The 19803-nt window shown below is 45.0% G+C and overlaps 1 protein-coding gene across 5 annotated transcripts in view; it reads left to right on the plus strand.

Moving 5' to 3' along the window:
- The first annotated feature begins 1148 nt into the window (after positions 1-1148).
- The window catches only part of vav2 (vav 2 guanine nucleotide exchange factor), a 122566-nt gene continuing 103911 nt past the window's right edge, over positions 1149-19803 (plus strand). For 3 of the 5 annotated variants that reach the window (XM_048613536.1, XM_048613539.1, XM_048613537.1), the window contains exons 1-2: positions 1149-1270; positions 1933-2148. In XM_048613536.1, the coding sequence (XP_048469493.1) occupies positions 1166-1270; positions 1933-2148 (321 nt within the window). In that variant the 5' untranslated portion in view covers positions 1149-1165. Of the gene's footprint in view, positions 1345-1932; positions 2149-19803 lie in introns of all 5 variants that reach the window. The other 2 variants (XM_048613538.1, XM_048613540.1) reach the window with 2 other exon arrangements.

A 19803-nucleotide genomic window follows, 5' to 3' on the forward strand; every position in this document is an offset into this window, starting at 1 on the left:
TTAGGATCTGTTTTGGGGCCACTGCTGTTTGTCATTTTTATAAATGACCTGGATGAGGGCGTAGAAGGATGGGTTAGTAAATTTGCGGATGACACCAAGGTTGGTGGAGTTGTGGATAGTGCGGAAGGATGTTGCAGGTTACAGAGGGACATAGATAAACTGCAGAGCTGGGCTGAGAGGTGGCAAATGGAGTTTAATGCGGAAAAGTGTGAGGTGATTCACTTTGGAAGGAGTAACAGGAATACAGAGTACTGGGCTAATGGTAAGATTCTTGGTAGTGTGGATGAGCAGAAAGATCTCGGTGTCCATTTGCATAGATCACTGAAAGTTGCCACCCAGGTTGATAGTGTTGTTAAGAAGGCGTACAGTATGTTAGGTTTTATTGGTAGAGGGATTGAGTTTCGGAGCCATGAGGTCATGTTGCAGCTGTACAAAACTCTGGTGCGGCCGCACTTGGAGTATTGCGTACAGTTCTGGTCACCGCATTATAGGAAGGATGTGGAAGCATTGGAAAGGGTGCAGAGGAGATTTACCAGGATGTTGCCTGGTATGGAGGAAGGTCTTATGAGGAAAGGCTGAGGGTCTTGAGGCTGTTTTCGTCAGAGAGAAGAAGGTTAAGAGGTGACTTGATAGAGACATACAAGACGATCAAAGGATTAGATAGGGTGGACAGTGGGAGTCTTTTTCCTAGGATGGTGATGGCTAGCACGAGGGGACATAGCTTTAAATTGAGGGGTGATAGATATAGGACAGATGTCAGAGGTAGGTTCTTTACTCAGAGAGTACTAAGGGCGTGGAATGCCCTGCCTGCAACAGTAGTAGACTCGCCCACTTTAAGGGCATTTAAATGGACATTGGATAAACATATGGATGATAATGGAATAGTTTAGGTTAGATGGGCTTCAGATTGGTTTCACAGGTCGGTGCAACATCGAGGGCCGAAGGGCCTGTACTGCGCTGTAATGTTCTATGTTCTAATATCCTCCTTCCAACATTTCCCGTGTGCCAGTGTGTAAATGGAGCGGTGCCCTTAGTACATGCGGACCTTGTGGTTGGAATGTGGATAGCACCACGTGAAGAACGTGGTGCCAGAAGATTTTAATCGTCTCTTTGAGAAGGAATTGGATCATTCTCTTAAGCGATGCGTCGTGTAGGGCTCAGGGAAATGGCGGGGGGACTAGGAACCTGTTGGTTTTGCAGTCTACTAGCACAGAGACGATGGGCTGAGTGGCCTGTTCCCGTGGAACCATTCTGTTGTGTTTTAATCACGGTGAGGCGGGGATGAGGATATTGAACGGCGCTTGAAACGAGTACGTGGCCAAGCCGGAACTCTACCTGATCCCGGTAAATCAGAGCACGGCACTAGCTGCAGCTGCGCAGTGCGGCCTGGGGGCGCGCACCATTCGCGGGTGTCCGCCGCTTGTTCGCTCCCGCTGCCGCCCGCGCCCGCGCCCTCATTCCCTGATACAAAGTTATAGAGCGAGCCGCCACCGTCGCTACATTGTATCCGCCGGGAGGGAGTGACTGAGGATCGGCTCTGGCCCCGCTCAGGGTTCGTCCCTGGCCTGGGAGCGTGCTCCAGCCCGGCTGGCGGTACCCTGAGCCCCGGCCCCAAACACTACTCCCAGCAGCAGCGATTCCCCGGACTCTCGCCCCCGTTGGATCTACTCCGCTTCAAACCGGACTCGCTTTCCACTCCACCCCCATCCCATCGAGCTCACTCCACATTCCCTCCGTCCCTCACCCCCTCCACATTCCCTCTCTCCCTCACCCCCTCCACTTTTCATCCCTTACCTTCCACTTTCACTCCGTCCCCCCTTGCTTCTACATTTACCATTCTTCTTTTCTTCCCCCCCCCCCCCCCCCCGCCTTATTTACCTTTGTGACCCCTCTCCCCTCCCCCTCGATATTGTGACTGTCTTTCTCACCAAGCCTGACTGCAGGATGGAGGAGTGGAGGCAGTGTGGCCGCTGGCTCATTGATTCCAAGGTATTACCCCCAAATCACCGTGTAGTGTGGCCAGCGGCTCAGGTCTTTGACTTGGCGCAGGCTCTGAGGGATGGGGTACTGCTGTGTCAACTTCTGCACAACCTGAGCCCTGGTTCCATTGAACTGAAGGACATCAATTTCAGACCACAGATGTCACAGGTAAGACTTAGTTGGGGGAGTGAGGGGAAAATCTGGAGAGAGATGACAGAGATAGTAAGAACTGCAGATGCTGGAGTCAGAGACAACACAGTTTGGAGCTGGAGGAACACAGCAGGCCAGGCAGTATCAGAGGAACAGGAAAGTTGTGGTTTTGGGTTGGAACCCTTCAGAAAAACGTTTGTTTGTATAAAATGCTGGTAGTGGGCCAAAAGTAGCAGGTTGCTTTCTGGGCACCTCAGCTAGAGTTGAAAGAGCGGGGTCTTAGGACAGTCCCCTGGGGTAAACGTGACCCTGTGCACCACCTTCAGTGCCTGATAGGATTTGAAATGAGAATGACAACTCTGGATCAAGAATAATTTAAGAGTGGAGGGAGAGTTAATGGGAAACTACCCTCTATTATGAGAGGAATCAAACATTAAAAGTGAGATTAGAAACAAAAACAGAAAAATTGCTGAAAAAGCTCAGCAGGTCTGGCAGCATCTGTGGAGAGAAAGCAGAGTTAATGTTTCTGGTCCAGTGATGCTTCCTCAGAACCTGCTGAGTTTTTCCAGCAATTTCTGTTTCTTGTTTGTGATTTCTAGGATCTGCAGTACTTTTGGTTTTTATAAAGGTGAAGTTGTTATTTCACCTATGCAGGGTATTGGTGAGATCAAATCTCAAATACTGTGTACAGTTTTGATCATCTTATTTTGGGAAGATTGTAAATATGTTCGAGGAGGTTCACTAGCTTGATACCTAGAATAAGTGGATTGTCTTATGAGGAAAGGTGGTCAGGCTGGACTTTTTAGCTCTGATTTTTTTGAAGAATGTGAAGTGACTTGTTTGAAGTGTATAAGATCCTGAATAGAGAGATTTTTGATCTGTAGGGGAATTAAGGGTTTCTGGGCGAAAGGCAGGAAAATGGATATGAGGAATGTTGGATCAGCCATGAATGGCAGAGCAGGCTTGAGGGGCCGAACAGCCAATTACCCCATTTCTGGTCCTGGGCTAGACAAGGTGGATGTGGAAAGGATGTTTCCTCTTGAATAGGAGGCACTATTTGAGAATTAGGGATCGCTTTTTAGGACAGAAATGAAGGGAATCTCTTATTGTGACTTTGGAACTCTCTGCCTCAGATGCCAGTGGAGGTGGGGCTATTAAACACTTTCAAGGCAGAGCAGGTAGATTCTTGTTAAACAGTGAATCGAAGGTTATCAGGGATGGATGGGAATGTGGAATTCAAAACAAACAGATCAGCTGTGATCTTATTGAATAATAGAGCAGGCTCAAAGGATTGAATGGTCTCCTATTGCTCCTAATTTATATGTTTATACATTTTCATATGTAATAGAAAGGGGAATGGAGTATAAGAGGGAAAGTCTTGCTATAATTGTACAGAGCATTTCTGAGACCACATACTGCAGAGAGTTATGGCCTTTTCATTTTAAGGAGGGGAATAATTGTCTTGGAGGCAATGAAGAAATGCTATAGATGACTGCTGGTAATTCTTCATGTGTTCATATGATCCTCTCTCAAGGGAAATAACTAGCTGACCGGTATCTAGGTGCTGACCGACCCTCTGATCACTAAGAGCCTCTGAAAATCATTAGGCGTCATGAGCGATCAACTGTACTGGCATTGATCCCTGTGTCCATGGAAGTCGTCTGTGTCAATGACTCAGTCTCATCCTCAGTCATTCAGTGTCCCTTGTAGGAATGTGAATTTTCCATTGAGTATAAGCACAGGTTGATTCAATTTTGATGCCTTAATGCTTGGCTTAAAAGGATCAGGTTGCTGACTGAGTGCTTTGTATTGCTGCATAAATGTCAGGATGACTGAACTTAATCTTCACTCCATTGCCCGATAATTAGTGACTTGGTGGTTGAAACCAGGAGAAGCCATTTTCAATATTTTATTTTTTGACAGGATGGTTTGTCGTGAGTGCTGCACTTTGTAACAGGAAGTCACTCTGTAACAAGGCAGAGCCCTGTAATGGGGTGGCCCCCAATCTGGAGGGGGCGTGGTGGGATGCTGTGTTTATAGGGCAGTGTATAAGGTTGTATTCTAGAATGATGGTGTCCCAGTGATTGGCCTTGGTAACAGAAGAAGAGATTAATTCTCCATGTGATAACTGTAATATTTGCTGTTGGTTGGAGTCAAGGTGGTGGTGACTTGGTTCCTTGCTGGATCAAACTGCGTAATTATTGGGAGTAGTTTAATTGCTGCAATTGTTACATTGTGACTCCCTCTCTATTGAGGGATGATGAACCTGCAGTAAAAGATGCTCCGTAACCTCATCACATTTGGTAGGGCAGTGGACTGTGGCAGTGGGGTGACAAGTCTGTCACAGTTTAACACGGGCACAGTATTAGTGGGGACAGATCTGTTTCCAAATCTGAGGGTTGAAGTAATTTGATCATCTTGAGCTTTCTGTGGTGGTTGGTGTAGTTTTTGCTCTTAGTTGCTAAGTTATTTTGCTAGCCTGATTGTTACGCTGTGACTCAGTTATTGAGTGTTGAACAGTCTCGGAATGAATTGCTAATTGTTATGTGCATACGTTCGTGCGGGAGTTGTTTTGGGAACATTAGGAAAATCTGATACTGAGAGAGATGGGAAATTTAAACTTGGCTGCTGGAATTAAACATCCTTGTTAGGAAGGTTTTGAGAGTTTAGGGAAACTAACTGTCAAGGTCCTGCTAATAGTCTACACCTCGCCCTGGTGTTTAGTTGGAGAAGGTGGTGTCTTAACGTCTGCTGAAAGTTTGAGGTGATCTGCGGCACAGCCTTTGGCTGACTGAAATCAGTGTTAGAAATAATAAAGATTACAAACTGTGTCCGACCTGTCCTGTTTATGGGACGTGTTGGTGAATGATCTGCAGTGATTGCATTACTCCTCAATGGGACTGTTTTTCTTTTCTTTTTGCTCCTGTGTTGTAATACTGAGCCTCCTGTAGCCCAGTAGCCACACTCTGATGACTGGCTGTGATGTATTTACCTGCACAGGGATTCCACAGTAATGGCTTCATCTTTTTGCCAAACCCTGTTCTGTTACAGTTTACATAATCCATCTTCCAGTAGGGCCATTGGGTGTTGAAGTTAAGACAATTTCACTTCACTCAGGGGTATTCATGCTGATTGTCATTTGCCTGGTGTATGTTCTGATGGGAGTTCACGTGGTTATCTGGAGGTTTCAGGTTGTCATACAACACAGACCAGGGGAAACTTGCCAGATGGAGCTCTGAGGGGATTGTGCTTTGGATGTTGCAGAAGAAATTACTGCTCCTACCCTCTGCCACCTCTCACTGGGGTAATGCTGAAAAAATCATGCCCCACTATTCCTGTAGTTATCACAAAAGTTAAAGATTTTTAAAGGCATGCAGAATTCTCCAATGTAACGTCTTTTAGACCCAGGTTGACAGCGCGTAACAGATGTGATCAGTAACTGAACCACGGATGCATAACTCTACCGTTTTAAAAATCAAACTCACTTAAAGCAACCTGATTGCGAACCACATGCAGCAAGACATAACACCCATTTTTTTTGACTATGACAGAAAGAAAGTCTGAGAAGACCGTTCATTGACTACAGTGTTGCTGAGATGGTCCTTTTGCTAATCAGAATACAGCTTCAGTCTTCCTTCTTGAGGCATAGGGTGACTGGTCCATAATTATAAAGTCTCTCATTTGTTAATTAGAATTCATAGCTTACAGCAATTAGGGGAAATAAACTGGCTATCCTTCAGCTGGAAATGCTTCTTGCTGCAAAGTGTAAAAAGCTGCTTCTCTTCCAGAGGCCCAATGGCTTCTGTCCCAAACATTTACACCCATAAGTTATTCAGGTACTTGGCAGCAATTGACATTGTTGGCAGGTAGGAGGCCTTTCTCATTGATAGTGGGTCTCCAGTCCACCGAAATCAGCAACCTGTTGCTGGCCAAATCTCCATTCATACACAGGCCATAGTCTCCAGCTCATCATTGCTTGAACAAGCAGATAAACAGCACATATGCATATCAGGTAACCTGCTTTTCAATGTGCAGCAATCATTGGTTTTAAAACAGTCCTTTTCCCATTTCAGTCCACAATTAAAAATACAGAGATGAAAAGACATTGCTTTTACACTGTAAGGGAAAGTTCCACCTCACCAGCTCTTTGAACATAAGAACATAAGATCTAGGAGCAGGAGTAGGCCATCTGGCCCCTCGAGCCTGCCCCGCCATTTAATAAGATCATGGCTGATCTTTGAGACTCAGCTCCATTTACCCGCCCACTCACCATAACCCTTAAATTTTTGAACAGTAAAGGAATTATCTAGCCTTGCCTTAAAAACATTCAGTGAGGTAGCTTCAACCACTTCACTGGGCAGGGAATTCCACAGATTCACAACCCTTTGGGTGAAGAAGTTCCTACTGACCTCAGTCCTACATCTGCTTCCCTTTATTTTGAGGCGATGCCCTCTAGTCCTAGTTTCACCTGCTAGCGGAAACAACCTCCCTGCCTCCACCTTATCTATTGCCTTCATAACCTTGTATGTTTCTATAAGATCTCCCCTCATTCTTCTGAATTCCAATGAGTATAGTCCCAGATTACTCAGTCTCTCCTCATAATCCAACCCTCAACTCTGGAATCAACCAAGTGAATCTCCTCTGCACCCCCTCCAGTGCTAGTATATCTCTTCTCAAGTAAGGAGACCAAAACTGCACACAGTACTCCAGGTGTGGCCTCACCAGGACCCTATACAGCTGCAGCATAGCCTCCCTGTTTTTAAACTCCATCCCTCGAGCAATGGCAGACAAAATTCCATTTGCCTTTTTAATTACCTGCTGCACCTGCAATCTTACTTTTAGCAATTCATGCACAAGGACACCCAAGTCCCTCTGCACAGCAGCGTGCTGCAATTTTTTACCATTTAAAACATAGTCCATTTTGCTGTTATTCCTACCAAAATGGATGACCTCACACTTACCAACATTGTACTCCATCTGCCAGACCTTTGCCCACTCACTTAGACTATCTATATCCCTCTGCAGACTTTCAGTGTCTTCTGCACACTTTGCTCTACCACTCACCTTAGTGTCATCTGCAAATTTTGACCACCACACTTGACCCCCAACGCCAAATCATCTATGTAAATTGTAAACTACTGAGGTCCCAACAGTGATCCCTGAGGCACACCACTAGCCACTGACCGCCAACCAGAAAAACACCCATTTACCCCTACTCTTTGCTTTCTACTGGTCAACCAATCCTCTATCCATGCCAATACGTTACCTGTAATACCGTGCAACTTTGTTATGTAGCAGTCTTTGGTATGGCACCTTGTCAAATGCCTTCTGGAAATCCAGATACACCACATCCACAGGTTCCCCATTGTCCACCATGCAAGTAATGTCCTCAAAGAATTCCACCAAATTAGTTAAACATGACCTACCCTTCATGAACCGATGCTGGGTGTTCCCAATGGGACAATTTATATCCAGATGTCTTGCTATTTCTTCCTTTAATGATAGATTCAAGCATTTTCCCCACTACCGAAGTTAAGCTAACTGGCCTATAGTTACCTGCTTTTTGTCTACTTCCTTTTTTAAACAGTGGCGTCACATTGGCTGTTTTCCAATCTGTGGGTCCAATCCAGTCCAGTGAATTTTGGTAAATAATTACTAGTGCATTTGCTATTTCCCCCATCACCTCTTGATTTGATTTGACAAAGAAGTGATTCCTGTCTAAATTGCCTGCTGTTTCTTTAAGAACTGATCTGTTGTAACATTTGTGTTAATAATTAACACTAACCTCCTGTAATAATGTTTTATATTCCCTTCAAGCTGTTTGACCATCTCAAGATTGAAACTGTACCTGAAGAATGTTGAATTTTTAAAGTGGATGACTCAATCTATTGTTTTTGTAATTTTCTGTGCACATCAATCTGGTATCTCCCTCTGGGCTTCTCCTCGCTAGTGGAGGGATCATGACATTATTGCACTGAAACTTCCTGCAATGTCCCTGTACAACACGGGGGAACAGTACAGAGCCCAAATTCCCTGCTCCACTCCTCTTCCCTCTTCTCCCTCCCACTGTCTATCTCTTGTTTTGTGAGAATGGAAGTGAGATTTACAAGAATGGTCCCAGGGATATGGAACTTGAGTTGGATGTAGAGGCTGGAAAAGCAGGGATTTATCTCCTCACCTTAGGAAAGTAATAGTGGGAATAGATCATTCAGCCTCTCAAGTCTGCTGTGCCATTCTAGATAATGCTGATCATCTACTTCAATGTCATGTGTCTAAACTGACCTCATATCTTTTGATCTCATTAGTCACCAGAAATCCTATCTGATGGAAGCATCCTCCCAGCATTTAATTTTTGTATTCTTTTACACATTTTCTATGGAATTGCCTTTCATTCTTCTAAACTGTAGAGAAGTCAAGAGGCCCAGTTTCCTCAGCTCCTCAGGTGACAGTCCACCGCGCCCCCCCCACCTCCTCCCACCCTGGCATCAGCCTCATGAACCTCCACTGCACTCATTCTATGGCAAGGATATCCTTCCTTAGATAAGGAGACCAAAACTGTATACCATGCTCCAGGTGCTACCTAACCAAGGTTCTATATAATTGCAGCAAGACTTCTTAATCATGTACTCATCCCCCTGCAATAAAGGCAACATATCATTTGCCCTCCTAATTGCTTGCTGCACCTGAATTTTAGCTCTAAGTGACTTGTGAACAAGGATATCCAGGACCCTTTGGATATCAGTACTTTCCAAACTCTCGCCATTGAAGAAATACCCTTTGCTTGCGTTGGTCTGACCACAACGGATGACCTCACATACATTGACATTATTTTCCATCTGCCATGATCTTGCTCACTCACTCTGTACAAATCACTTTGAAGCTTCTTTGCGTTCTCCTCATACCACATTTCATTTACAAACTGGGAAAAGTAACGGTTGATCTCCAAATTCAAATCTTTGCAAGAGATTATCAACAGCTGAGGTCCAACCACTGATCTTCTCAGTACACCATTGGCCACAGACGGCCAACTTGAACATTATCCCCATTTATTTTGATTCTTTGCTTTCTGTGCAAATCCATAACAGTATATTAACCTCAATCCCCCAAGCTATAATTTTGTTTACTATTCTCCTGTGTGAGACCTTGTGGAAAGCCTTCTGTAAATCCATACATGCCACATTCATGGGTTCTCCCTTGCCTATTATGCTAACATCTTTTAAACACTTCTAAAAGGTTTGTCAAATGTGTTTTCATCATTATTTTCTAGGTGTCCCAGTTATCACATCCCTTGTGATAGAATCTGTTATTTTCTTTACTGTTGGCGGCAGGTGACAGACCTGTAGTTACTATTTTCTCTCTTCTTCCTTTCTTAAACAATGGAGTTACTTTTACAACCTTCTCAACTGCAAGCGCTGTTCCAGAAAGTATAGAATTTTGGAAGATGACAACCAATGTATCCACTATCTATATCTTTCTAGAATATAGATCATTGGGTCCCAGGGATTTAACAACTTTCAATTCCACTGATTTCTCCAGTACTACTTTTGTTACAAATACAACGACGATCATGGAGCTTGACAACATCCAGGACAAAGCAGCCCACTTGATTGACACCGCACCCATCTCCTCCACTACTGATGCTCAGTAGCAGTCGTATGTGCCATCTGCAAGATGCACTGCAATAGCTCACTAAGGTGCTGCCAACACAACCTTGCAAACCCACAGCCCCTATCACCTAGAAGAATAAGGGCAACAAGTTCCCCACCAAGCCATGCACCATCCTGACTTGGAGCTATGTCACTGTTTCTTCACTATCACTGGGTCAAAATACTGGAACTCCTTTCCGAACAGCAACGTAGGTGTTCCTACACCCCAAGAACCACGGTTGTTTAAGAAGAATATTCACAACCACCTTCTTCAAGGCATCTCCACATACAATGAAAAAATTTAAAATACAGTTCTTCCAATTCCTCATTTTCAGTTTCCCTTAAAATCTATTATTTCTTCAGCGAAGACAGACACAAAGTCACAATTTAACTTTTCTACTGTTTTCTTACTCCGCAACACTCATTCCCCTGTCTCTGCCCGTAACAGACTCATTTCCCTTTGCTGATCTTTTTTTTTTAAACTAGCTAGCGAAACAATTACAGGTCATTTTTATGTTTCTAGCTAGATTACATACGTGGTCTAATCTTCTTTCATCAGTTTCTCAGTCCTTGCTTTGGTGAGTTCTAAAATGCTCCCAATCCTCAGGCTTACTAGATTTTTTTGGCAACCTTAAGTCTTCTCCCTTGTTAACCACAGTTGACTCATGTTTCTCTTTTGGGCTTTTGTGACTGAAAAGTATGTGTTCATTGTAAGCAATGTATTAATTCTTCAATTACTAGCTGTTGCCTTTCAACCATCATAACATGTTATTCCAACAAAGCTAATTCAATTCAACATGTCTTATTTTTCCCAGTCCTCCACAACCAAAATACCCCTCAACCTTTGTTTAGAGTTAAGACTTTAGTTTGAGATTGAACAATATCATCTTCAAAGAAAGACTTTGTATTATGGCCACTCTTCCCTAAAGACTCCTTTTCAACAAGACGAACCCTTTCTCATTGGTTCCTCAACATTCCATTCTAGAAAAGTATCATGTACACATTCCATGAATTTGTCCTCTATAGTATTAATGCTGACCAGATTTATCCTATATGTAGATGGAAGTCTCCCATGATTACTGTATTACCTTTGTTACAAGCTCCTGCAGTTTTCTGATTTATGCCATGCCCTACATTCCACCACTGTGAAACTAGCTTTTAAGAAGTTCTGCGAATGTTTGCTGCCCCTTGCTATTTCTTAGCTCTGCAAAACAGATTGTCTTCTGATCTAAGATCCTCTCTCTCGTGAACAGACAGATTCTGTCTCTTACTATCAGCACTACTCCACCTTCTTTTCCTTTATCTTGGTCCTTTCTATATCTCTGGAAAATTATTGAATATTCAGTTTCTAACATGGTCCTCTTATTGCCACATCCGCATAATAACAATGCGATCATAGCCATTCACATCTATTTGTGCTTTCATTTCATTTCTCTTATTGGGAATGCTGCATAAATTCAGACACTTTAATTTTGTCTATCTAACACTATATTTGTTTCTATTTGATGCTAATGTTTGTTTCTGCTGCCTTTCACTTTGTTTTCTACTTTTTTTTTCTATTTTTTTATGAAACTTTCTATAGTCAGCCTTGTTTGTCTCCTGTTTTGAAGAGTCATATTGGACTTGACACGTTAACTCTGTTTCTTTCTCCACAGATACTGCCAGACCTGCTGAGTTTCTCGAGCACTTTGATAGGAGTGGAACAAAAACAGAATTCCTTCTTGGGTGCCATCCTCCTGCTAAGCCAGTTTGGAGCCCAAAAAGTCTCATGGCAAAAACAGAGATGGCTTGGGAAAATTCGAAATCATGAGAGATTTTGTTTTTGATCAAGTAGAAAAGGAGACACTGATTCTTGAACCAGTGGAGCCACTAATTATTGGGTAGAGAATGAAGGTGTTGGGAAGCGGGCTGGAGATGAGAAGATTTATTCACACCGTGAGTTATAATGCTCTGTAAAGTGCTGTTTGAAAGGTTGCTGTGAACAGATTCCCTCTGCTCAGAGATTGTGATGCAGGGAACCTCTCACTTGCTGTTGTCACAGGGTCACTTGATAGTGATCAGGGACAGTGACACAAGCTGACTGTGCTTTGTTTTTATCAGGGCTCTGGAGCCACAAGCAGCTCTGACTGGCACACTGGTGAAGTCGCCCACAAATCTGGCTGGACCCCAAGATCTTGTAACTTTGTGGGGTTCAGTGTCAACTTACTGACCAAGCCACTGGGGTACCTGAGGTTAGCTTGTAACTTCTTAATGAGAGGCCTGGGGAGCTGCTGCATTGGAAGTTAAAATGGCTGCATAATTTACTCTTAAAATATGATGAAATATGCAGAAGCTAGGTTAATGAGATGTGTTGGAATGGAATGCAGGATGTGTGACACTGCTTCATAAATGTTGCAACAGCCTTGAGTACACTGAAGAACAGGGGTTAAGGAGACAAAATATTGTATATTATGAAAAGAATGTTCCATTCTTCAGAAATCCCGTTTGGACCCTAGATGCTTGCCTTCCAATATTCTCTGTTCCCTTTCTCATTCATTGGCCTAACCAATGTCTGATATAGTTATAGAGTCGTCGTGATACAGTACAGAAATAGGCCCTTCAGCCCAGCTTGCCTGTGCCGACTAAGTTTCCTAAACTGAACTAGTCCCATTTTCCTGCATTTGGCCATAACCCCCTCGACCTCTCCTATTCATGTACCCATCCAAATGTCTTTTAAATGTTATAACTGTACCTATATCTACCACTTCCTATGGCAGACCATTCCACATACGAACCACCATCTGAAAAATTTGCCCGTTAGGCCTAATTTAAATCTTTCCCCTCTCAAATTAAACATATGTCATCTAGCTTTGGTCTCCCCTGTCCTGGGGAAAAGACCTTGGCTATTCACGTTACCCGTGCTCTTCATGATTTTATAAACCTCTATAAGGTCACCCCTCCATCTCCTCTGCTCCAAGGAAAAAGTCCTAGTCTGTCCTTATAACTGAAACCTTCCAATCTCTGTAACATGCTTGTAAATCTTTTTTGCACCTTTTCCTGTTTAATAACATCCATCCTATAGCAGGGTGACCAGAATTGTATACAGTACTCCAAATGTGACCTTACCAATGTCCTGTTCAGCTGTAACATGATGTCCCAATTCCTGTACCCAACTCCTGTTGCAGCATCTCATCCCTGCTTTTGTAATCAAGACCTTGCCCAAATAAGGAAAGCATCTCATACACCTTCTTTACCACATATCTACCAGTCCTGTCATCTGTGGAGACCTATGGACATGCACCCCAAGGTCTTTTACTTCCTCTCCTCTTCCCTCCCCCACCACCACCAATATATTCCTGTTTATTGTATATTCCCTCACTCTGTCTGCCCTCCTAAATGCATAACCTCCCACTTCTTGGGATGAATTCCATTTGTCCGCCCATTCGACCAAACAATCAATATCATCCTGCAGTTGATACCCGTCCTCTTCACTCTTAACTACCCACTTAATGTTTGCGTTATCTGTAATTTTCCCAATTATGCTTCCACATTTCAATCTAAATCATTAGTATTTATCACAAACAACAAAGCATCAACACCATGCCCTGTTGAAGAGCACAGGAAACAACTTTCCATTCACAAAAACACCCATTGACCATTCTCCCTCTTTTTCCCATCACTCATCACTTTCCCATGTGTGCTATGGGCTTTAATTTATCTGAACGGTTTCATGGGTACTGTATCTCCCAAGTGACTCTGTATGCAACTGTTGGGGTTCTTCCTCTCTAGGTTCTCGCAGCCCCTTCGGTGATGGGGAAACTGGCTGAATTTTATCCCCCTCTCAATGTTGGGTGCTGAGGCCAATTGTACTGTTTCTCTCACTGAGCAAATGATCAGCAAGTGTAACCTGAAGTGTGCTTGGGAACTCTGGTGCTTTGATTGAACTTTTGAGTGAGTCATTGTGAAGCTGGGGCACATCTCAAGACCCAGTGAAGGTGATTGTCATCTCTGTTTGCCTTTGGTTTGAGTCCTTAACAGTGTATGAGTCGTCACAGTTTACCCCTGCGCTCAACAACAACCTACCCCAGGAGGATGTTTGGCAGTTCAGAAGCCCCTGACTTTCAAGGGAATTGGTGATAGGTCAGACTCTTTAAATAGTTCAGCGAGATTCTGAGGTGAGGAGGAATGTGGGAGTTGGGTATTGTATTTAACAGCAGTATTGTTGGGGAAGAGGCAAGGGTTGAAAGGTTTTTGGAGTAAGAGCGCAGTATTGAGGTTACAATCCAATCCACCTTGATCTAATTGAACATCGAGTAGGCTCGAGGGGCTGAATAGCCCGCTCCTGCTCCTTGTTGGTGTGTCTGTATGTTACTACTTATTGGACAAAAGCATTCATTGTAATTCTCCAAAATGAGGTGATCTGCTCAGGCAGTGGCTGTGAGGATTTTATTTTGGTCAAGGACTGTAGTTGGATGATGACAGATTCTGAACACACTCACACCCAGGCAGCATCTGCCTCCGGGTCCAACATGCAAAATAAGACAACATGCATTTCAAATGAGATTCACTGACCTCTCTGCAGCCGCTGCCGCCTCAGTCATTATGAACCATCTGGTGTAGGGGAAGCTCCGAGCAAGACTGCTCACAGTGATCAATCCAGGGAAATAACCTTTAATGTGACTGGTCCCTGAATCGAAGAATCACGGCCAGGGGAAGCCCAGCATCATCAGGATCCATACATTGTTGTGTCTTTCTATAGAAATAAACACTTGCCACGTTTAAGGTCAGTTGTTTGTTTTCCCAATAATCCAAGCTGACACTCAGTGACAGTCGTGAGGGAGTGCTGCGTTGTCGGAGGGTCACTATTTTGGTAGGGACTTCAACTGAGGCCCTCTGTCTGATCAGGTGAAGTAATTTGTTGAGGAGCAGGAGAGTTTCTCCAGTGTCTAGCAAAATCTCATTCAAAAAATTACAGAATGACCTGTCAAATGGCACAATCAGCAGTTGCTAGCATTCTGAAATAAATACAAAAATGCTCCATATACTCAGCATTTGGGCAGCTTCTGTGGGGAAAGAACCCTGAAAGGTTAACTGTTTCTCTCTCCACAGATGTTGCCTGACCTGCTGAGGTTCTCCAACCTTTTTTTTGTTTTAATTTCGTGTAAACTTAATTTTCTTATTGGTGGGTTGTGGAAACTTGAGATATCTGTACAAAAAGCTGAAATTGCAGAGTGAAGCACGTCACTGGTGAAATGCTTTAAGATGTCCTTAGGCTGTGAAGGAAGCTGGTAAATGGGAACTTAACTCTTCAATTAGACTGGAATGAGAAGTGATGACCCGTGTAAATTCCCCAAGACAGTAGAATCGGTGCGCCAGGCTGAGACATTGCTTCAGGGATGTGGGGTGAAAGAGTGAGTAGGAATTTTGCTCCCTCCCCTCTCTTCTGTTTTATGTGCTTCACTCCTCATTGTCAAGCTGTTCCCTACAGCTATTTGCAGAGTCACGGCTGAGACAGCCATGATCTGAACCACACCAGCTCTCTGCCGGGGGTTTGAGAAGGATTTATTTGGTTCCAGGTTTGTGTATAGGACAGGTTAGAATAAATCATTGTGGATTAGCTGTGCATTAGTCAGCTCTGTCAGTGTTACCTTTGCAAAGCCTGGGCATTTCACGCACCAGATCAAGTAGAGATTGTTGATTAGCAAGAGACAGATGTCAGGGAGAGGGAAATAGACAGAGAGAGAGAAATGGTAAGAGAAAGAGAGGCACTGAAAGACACTTGATCCTGTTGGTCTCTTTTTTTTTTTTAAAAATGGAGTTCAGTTTTGACACCTTTAATGAAGCTTTTACTTTTGGTCTTGTATGTTTGATTAGGTTATTTCCCTTTTAAGTTCCCTTTTTGTTTTTGTCTTCTGCCTAGCATCGCTCCATTTCCCTTCTGTTACCAGGTCTCTCTCCATCCCCCATCCCTTGCCTTATGTTGTGAAAATTCTTGATTTTTTTTTTCCAAACATTCTGCATGCAGAGCAGAAGGGGTCTGAGATGAACCATCACTTGAATGGACGAGACGGAAGAGTGAGAATTGGAATCGTTTGAGATTATTTGATTTGTGCATTCTTTGCTCGGCTTCTGGATCACACAGTTCCCTATCTGACATGCAGACTGAGAGCTGACTGGTGTGGTGTTCCTGGAGGGGAGTGTGGAGCGGACAAGGGAGTCACAGAGAGAGTGGTCCCTCCGGAAAGCAGATAAGGGTGGGGAGGGAAAAATGTCTTTGGTGGTGGGGTCGGATTGCAGATGGCGGAAGTGTCGGAGGATGATGCGTTGGATCCGGAGGTTGGTGGGGTGGTATGAGGACGAGGGGGATTCTGTTTTGGTTGTTATTGCGGGGAGGGGGTGTGAGGGATGAGTTGCGGGAGACACGGTTGAGGGCGTTCTCGATCACTGATGGGGGGATGTTGCAGTTCTTGAAGAACAAGGACATCTCGGATGCACAGGAGTGGAATGCCTCATCCTGGGAGCAGATGCGGTGGAGGCGAAGGAATTGGGAATAGGGGATGGCATTTTTGCAGGAAGGTGGATGGGAGGAGGTGTATTCCAGGTATCTGTGGGAGTTGGTGGGCTTGAAATGGATATCGGTTTCTAGGTGTTGCCAGAGATGGAAACAGAGGGGTCCAGGAAGGAGAGAGAGGTATCAGAGATGGTCCAGGTGAACTTAAGGTTGGGGTGGAAGGTGTTGGTGAAGTGGATGAACTGTTCGAGCTCCTCGTGGGGGCACAAGGCAGCGCCGATACAGTCATCACCTCCAGCCCCACCACACCCGGCACTTTTCCCTGCAACCGCAGGAAGTGCTACACCTGCCCCTACACCTCTCCCCTCACCCCCATCCCAGGCCCCAAGAAGACTTTCCACATCAAGCAGATGTTCACCTGCACATCTGTGAATGTGGTATATTGCATCCGCTGTTACCATTGTGGCCTCCTCTACATCAGGGAAACCAAGCGGAGGCTTGGGGACCGCTTTGCAGAACACCTACGCTCTGTTTGCACTAAACAACTGCACCTCCCAGTCGCGAACCATTTCAACTCCCCCTCCCATTCCTCAGACGACATGTCCATCCTGGGCCTCCTGCAGTGCCACAACGATGCCACTGGAAGGTTGCAGGAACAGCATCTCATATTCCGCTTGGGAACCCTGCAGCCCAATGGTATCAATGTGGACTTCACAAGCTTCAAAATCTCCCCTCCCCCTACCGCATCCCAAAACCAGCCCAGCTTGTCCCCGCCTCCCTAACCTGTCCTTCCTCCCACCCCAAGCCCCACTCCCATCTCCTACCTACTAACCTCATCCCGCCCCGTTGACCTGTCCGTGCTCCCTGGACTGACCTGTACCCTCCCTAACTCCCCACCTACACTCACCTTTTGCTGGCTCCATCCCCACCTCTTTGACCTATCTTCTCCTCTATTAATCTTCTATCCGCCTCCCCCTCTCCCTATTTATTTCAGAACCCCCTTCCCCCTCCCCCATTTCTGGAGAAGGGTCTAGGCCCGAAACGTCAGCTTTCCTGCTCCTCTGATGCTGCTTGGCCTGCTGTGTTCATCCAGCTCTACACCTTGTTATCTCAGATTCTCCAGCATCTGCAGTTCCTACTATCTCTGACCAGAATGTTGACCGGGATTTGAGCAGCATTTAAAAGGAGGAGAGAGGTGAATGGGACCTCCAGAGTATTGGACCTGTGTCACTCTTGGCATGATCCCCAGTGGTGGCTGATTAAAATCTGGGACACTGGAGATGACAACAGATTAGAGGATATTGGAGAAGTTGGAAAGTGATTTGCAAGGCCAGGAGTTTGTGTTGTTTTGTTTGTTGTGGATCACTAAAGACTTACCAGATGTGCCTTTCTGGAGGACCTTCACATCTTGAGTTAGTTTACTGACAAGGAAAGAAATAAATAAGGGTAAACTCGCTGTTGTCTTAATGGACCATTAGGTAGAGATGACTGGTAGTGGTTTAACCTGAGGGTCACCATGCCTCTGGTGAGGAGATAAGTTGGGACAGTGGAACTCCATGGTAACCTTAGCTGGTGCACAAATTGAACGCACACTGTTGGCATCGCTCTGCATTACAAACCAGCCATCTAGCCAACTGAGATAACCGAACCCAATGAAGTAAGTGCAGTCACTGATTCCTTCTCCGAACATGCTCCCTGCCTCCTTTGTGCACTGACTCATCTGCTCCCTTGGCTTTCTGCTTCTACCCAGATCCCCATTGGGGAAAAACAATTCAATTCAGAAACGTTAATACTTGGAAAACGAATATACCAATTGTACTGGCACTCCATTTTGAAGTATATAAGGCACTTCACCCATCTCATTCATCAGCTTTAGTGTTTGCTCCCCTCGGGGCCCCTGTTTGGGCTCCCCTCCAGTTTCTATTCACCCTCGCTTCAGCCCCCTTGCTATCCAGCTCTTTTTTGCCCTCAGTTCGGCCTGTTGAGAGTAGGCTGTTGGCAGGACCTGTTCACTGGGATGGGACCACAGTAAGAGCAGGTGAGGATTTCAGATTTTTACTGGGAGAACTGCAGGCTGGAGCCAGAGATATCCAATGCACCTAGTTGTTGAGCAGTTTATATCTCGGACACTGTGCAATCAGATGAAATCTGGGTTCAGTCTGAGTTTGGAAGTCGGGAGGAGTGGTGCAGAAATTCTGAGAATGTTGTTACACTGATACCAAATCCTACCTGACCCTGGAATCACTGATTCCCAAACTCTGTCGTTGAGCACCTTCCCTGGCAGCTTGTGCAGGACTCGAATTTTTCCTAATTTGTAGGACGTGGGCATCACTGGCTGGGCTCAGTGTTTATTTTGCATCCCTAGTTGCCCTTGAGAAGGTGGATCTGCCTCCTTGAACTGCTGCAGCCCATGTTTGTAGGTTGACCCTCAATGCCCTTAAAGTGGGAATTCAAGGATTTTGACCCAGTGACAGTGAAGGAATGGCAATATATTTCCAAGTCAGGATGGTGAGCGGCTTGGAGGGGAACTTGCAAGGGGTGGTGTTCCCATATATCTGCTGCCCTTGTCCTTCTAGATGGAAGTGGATGGGTTTGGAAGGTGCTGCCTGAGGAGCCTTGGTGAATTTCTGCAGTGCATCTTGTAGATAGTACACACTGCTGCTACTGAGCGTTGGTGGTGGGGGGAGTGGATATTTGTGGATGTGGTGCCAGTCCAGTGGGCTGTTTTGTCCTGGATGGTGTCAAGCTTCTTCAGTGTTGTGGGGGCTGCACCCATCCAGGTAAGGAGGGACTATTCCATCATACTCCTGACTTGGGCCTTGTAGATGGTGGACAGGTTTTATGGAGTCAGGAGGTGAGTTACTTGTTGCAGGATTCCTAGCTTCTGACCTGTTCTTGTAGCCATTGTTTATGTGGTGAGTCCAGTTGAGTTTCTGGTCAATGGTAACCCCCTTCTATATTGATAGTGGGAGATTCAGTGATGGTAATACCATTGAATATCAATGGGAGGTGGTAGGTTTGACTATTAGTGGAGATGGTCATTGCCTGGCATTTGTGTGGCATAAATGTTACTTGCAATTTGTCAGCCCAAGCCTGAATATTGTCTAGATCATAGAATCCCTACAGTGTGGAAACAGGCCCTTCAGCCCAAGAAGTTCACACCGACCTTCAAAGCATCCTACCCAGACCCATCCCCCCCCCCACAACCCATCTAAATCTATACATAGCTGAACACTCGGCAATTTAGCATGGCCAATCCACCTAGCCTGGACATCTTTGGACTGTGGGAGGAAACCAGAGCACCCAGAGGAAACCCATGCAGACACTGGGAGAATGTGCAAACTCCACACAGTCATCCAAGGGTGGAATCGAACTCGTGTCCCTGGCGCTGTGAGGCAGCAGTGCTAACCACTGAGCATCTTGATGTATTTTTGAACATGAGCTGCTTCAGTATCTGAGGAGTCATGAATGGTGCTGAACATTGTGCAATCATCAACGAACATCTCCACTTCTGATCTTATGATAGAGGGAAGATCA

Source organism: Rhincodon typus, chromosome 28 (genome assembly GCF_021869965.1).
Source record: "Rhincodon typus isolate 14 chromosome 28, sRhiTyp1.1, whole genome shotgun sequence".
Taxonomy (NCBI): domain Eukaryota; kingdom Metazoa; phylum Chordata; class Chondrichthyes; order Orectolobiformes; family Rhincodontidae; genus Rhincodon; species Rhincodon typus.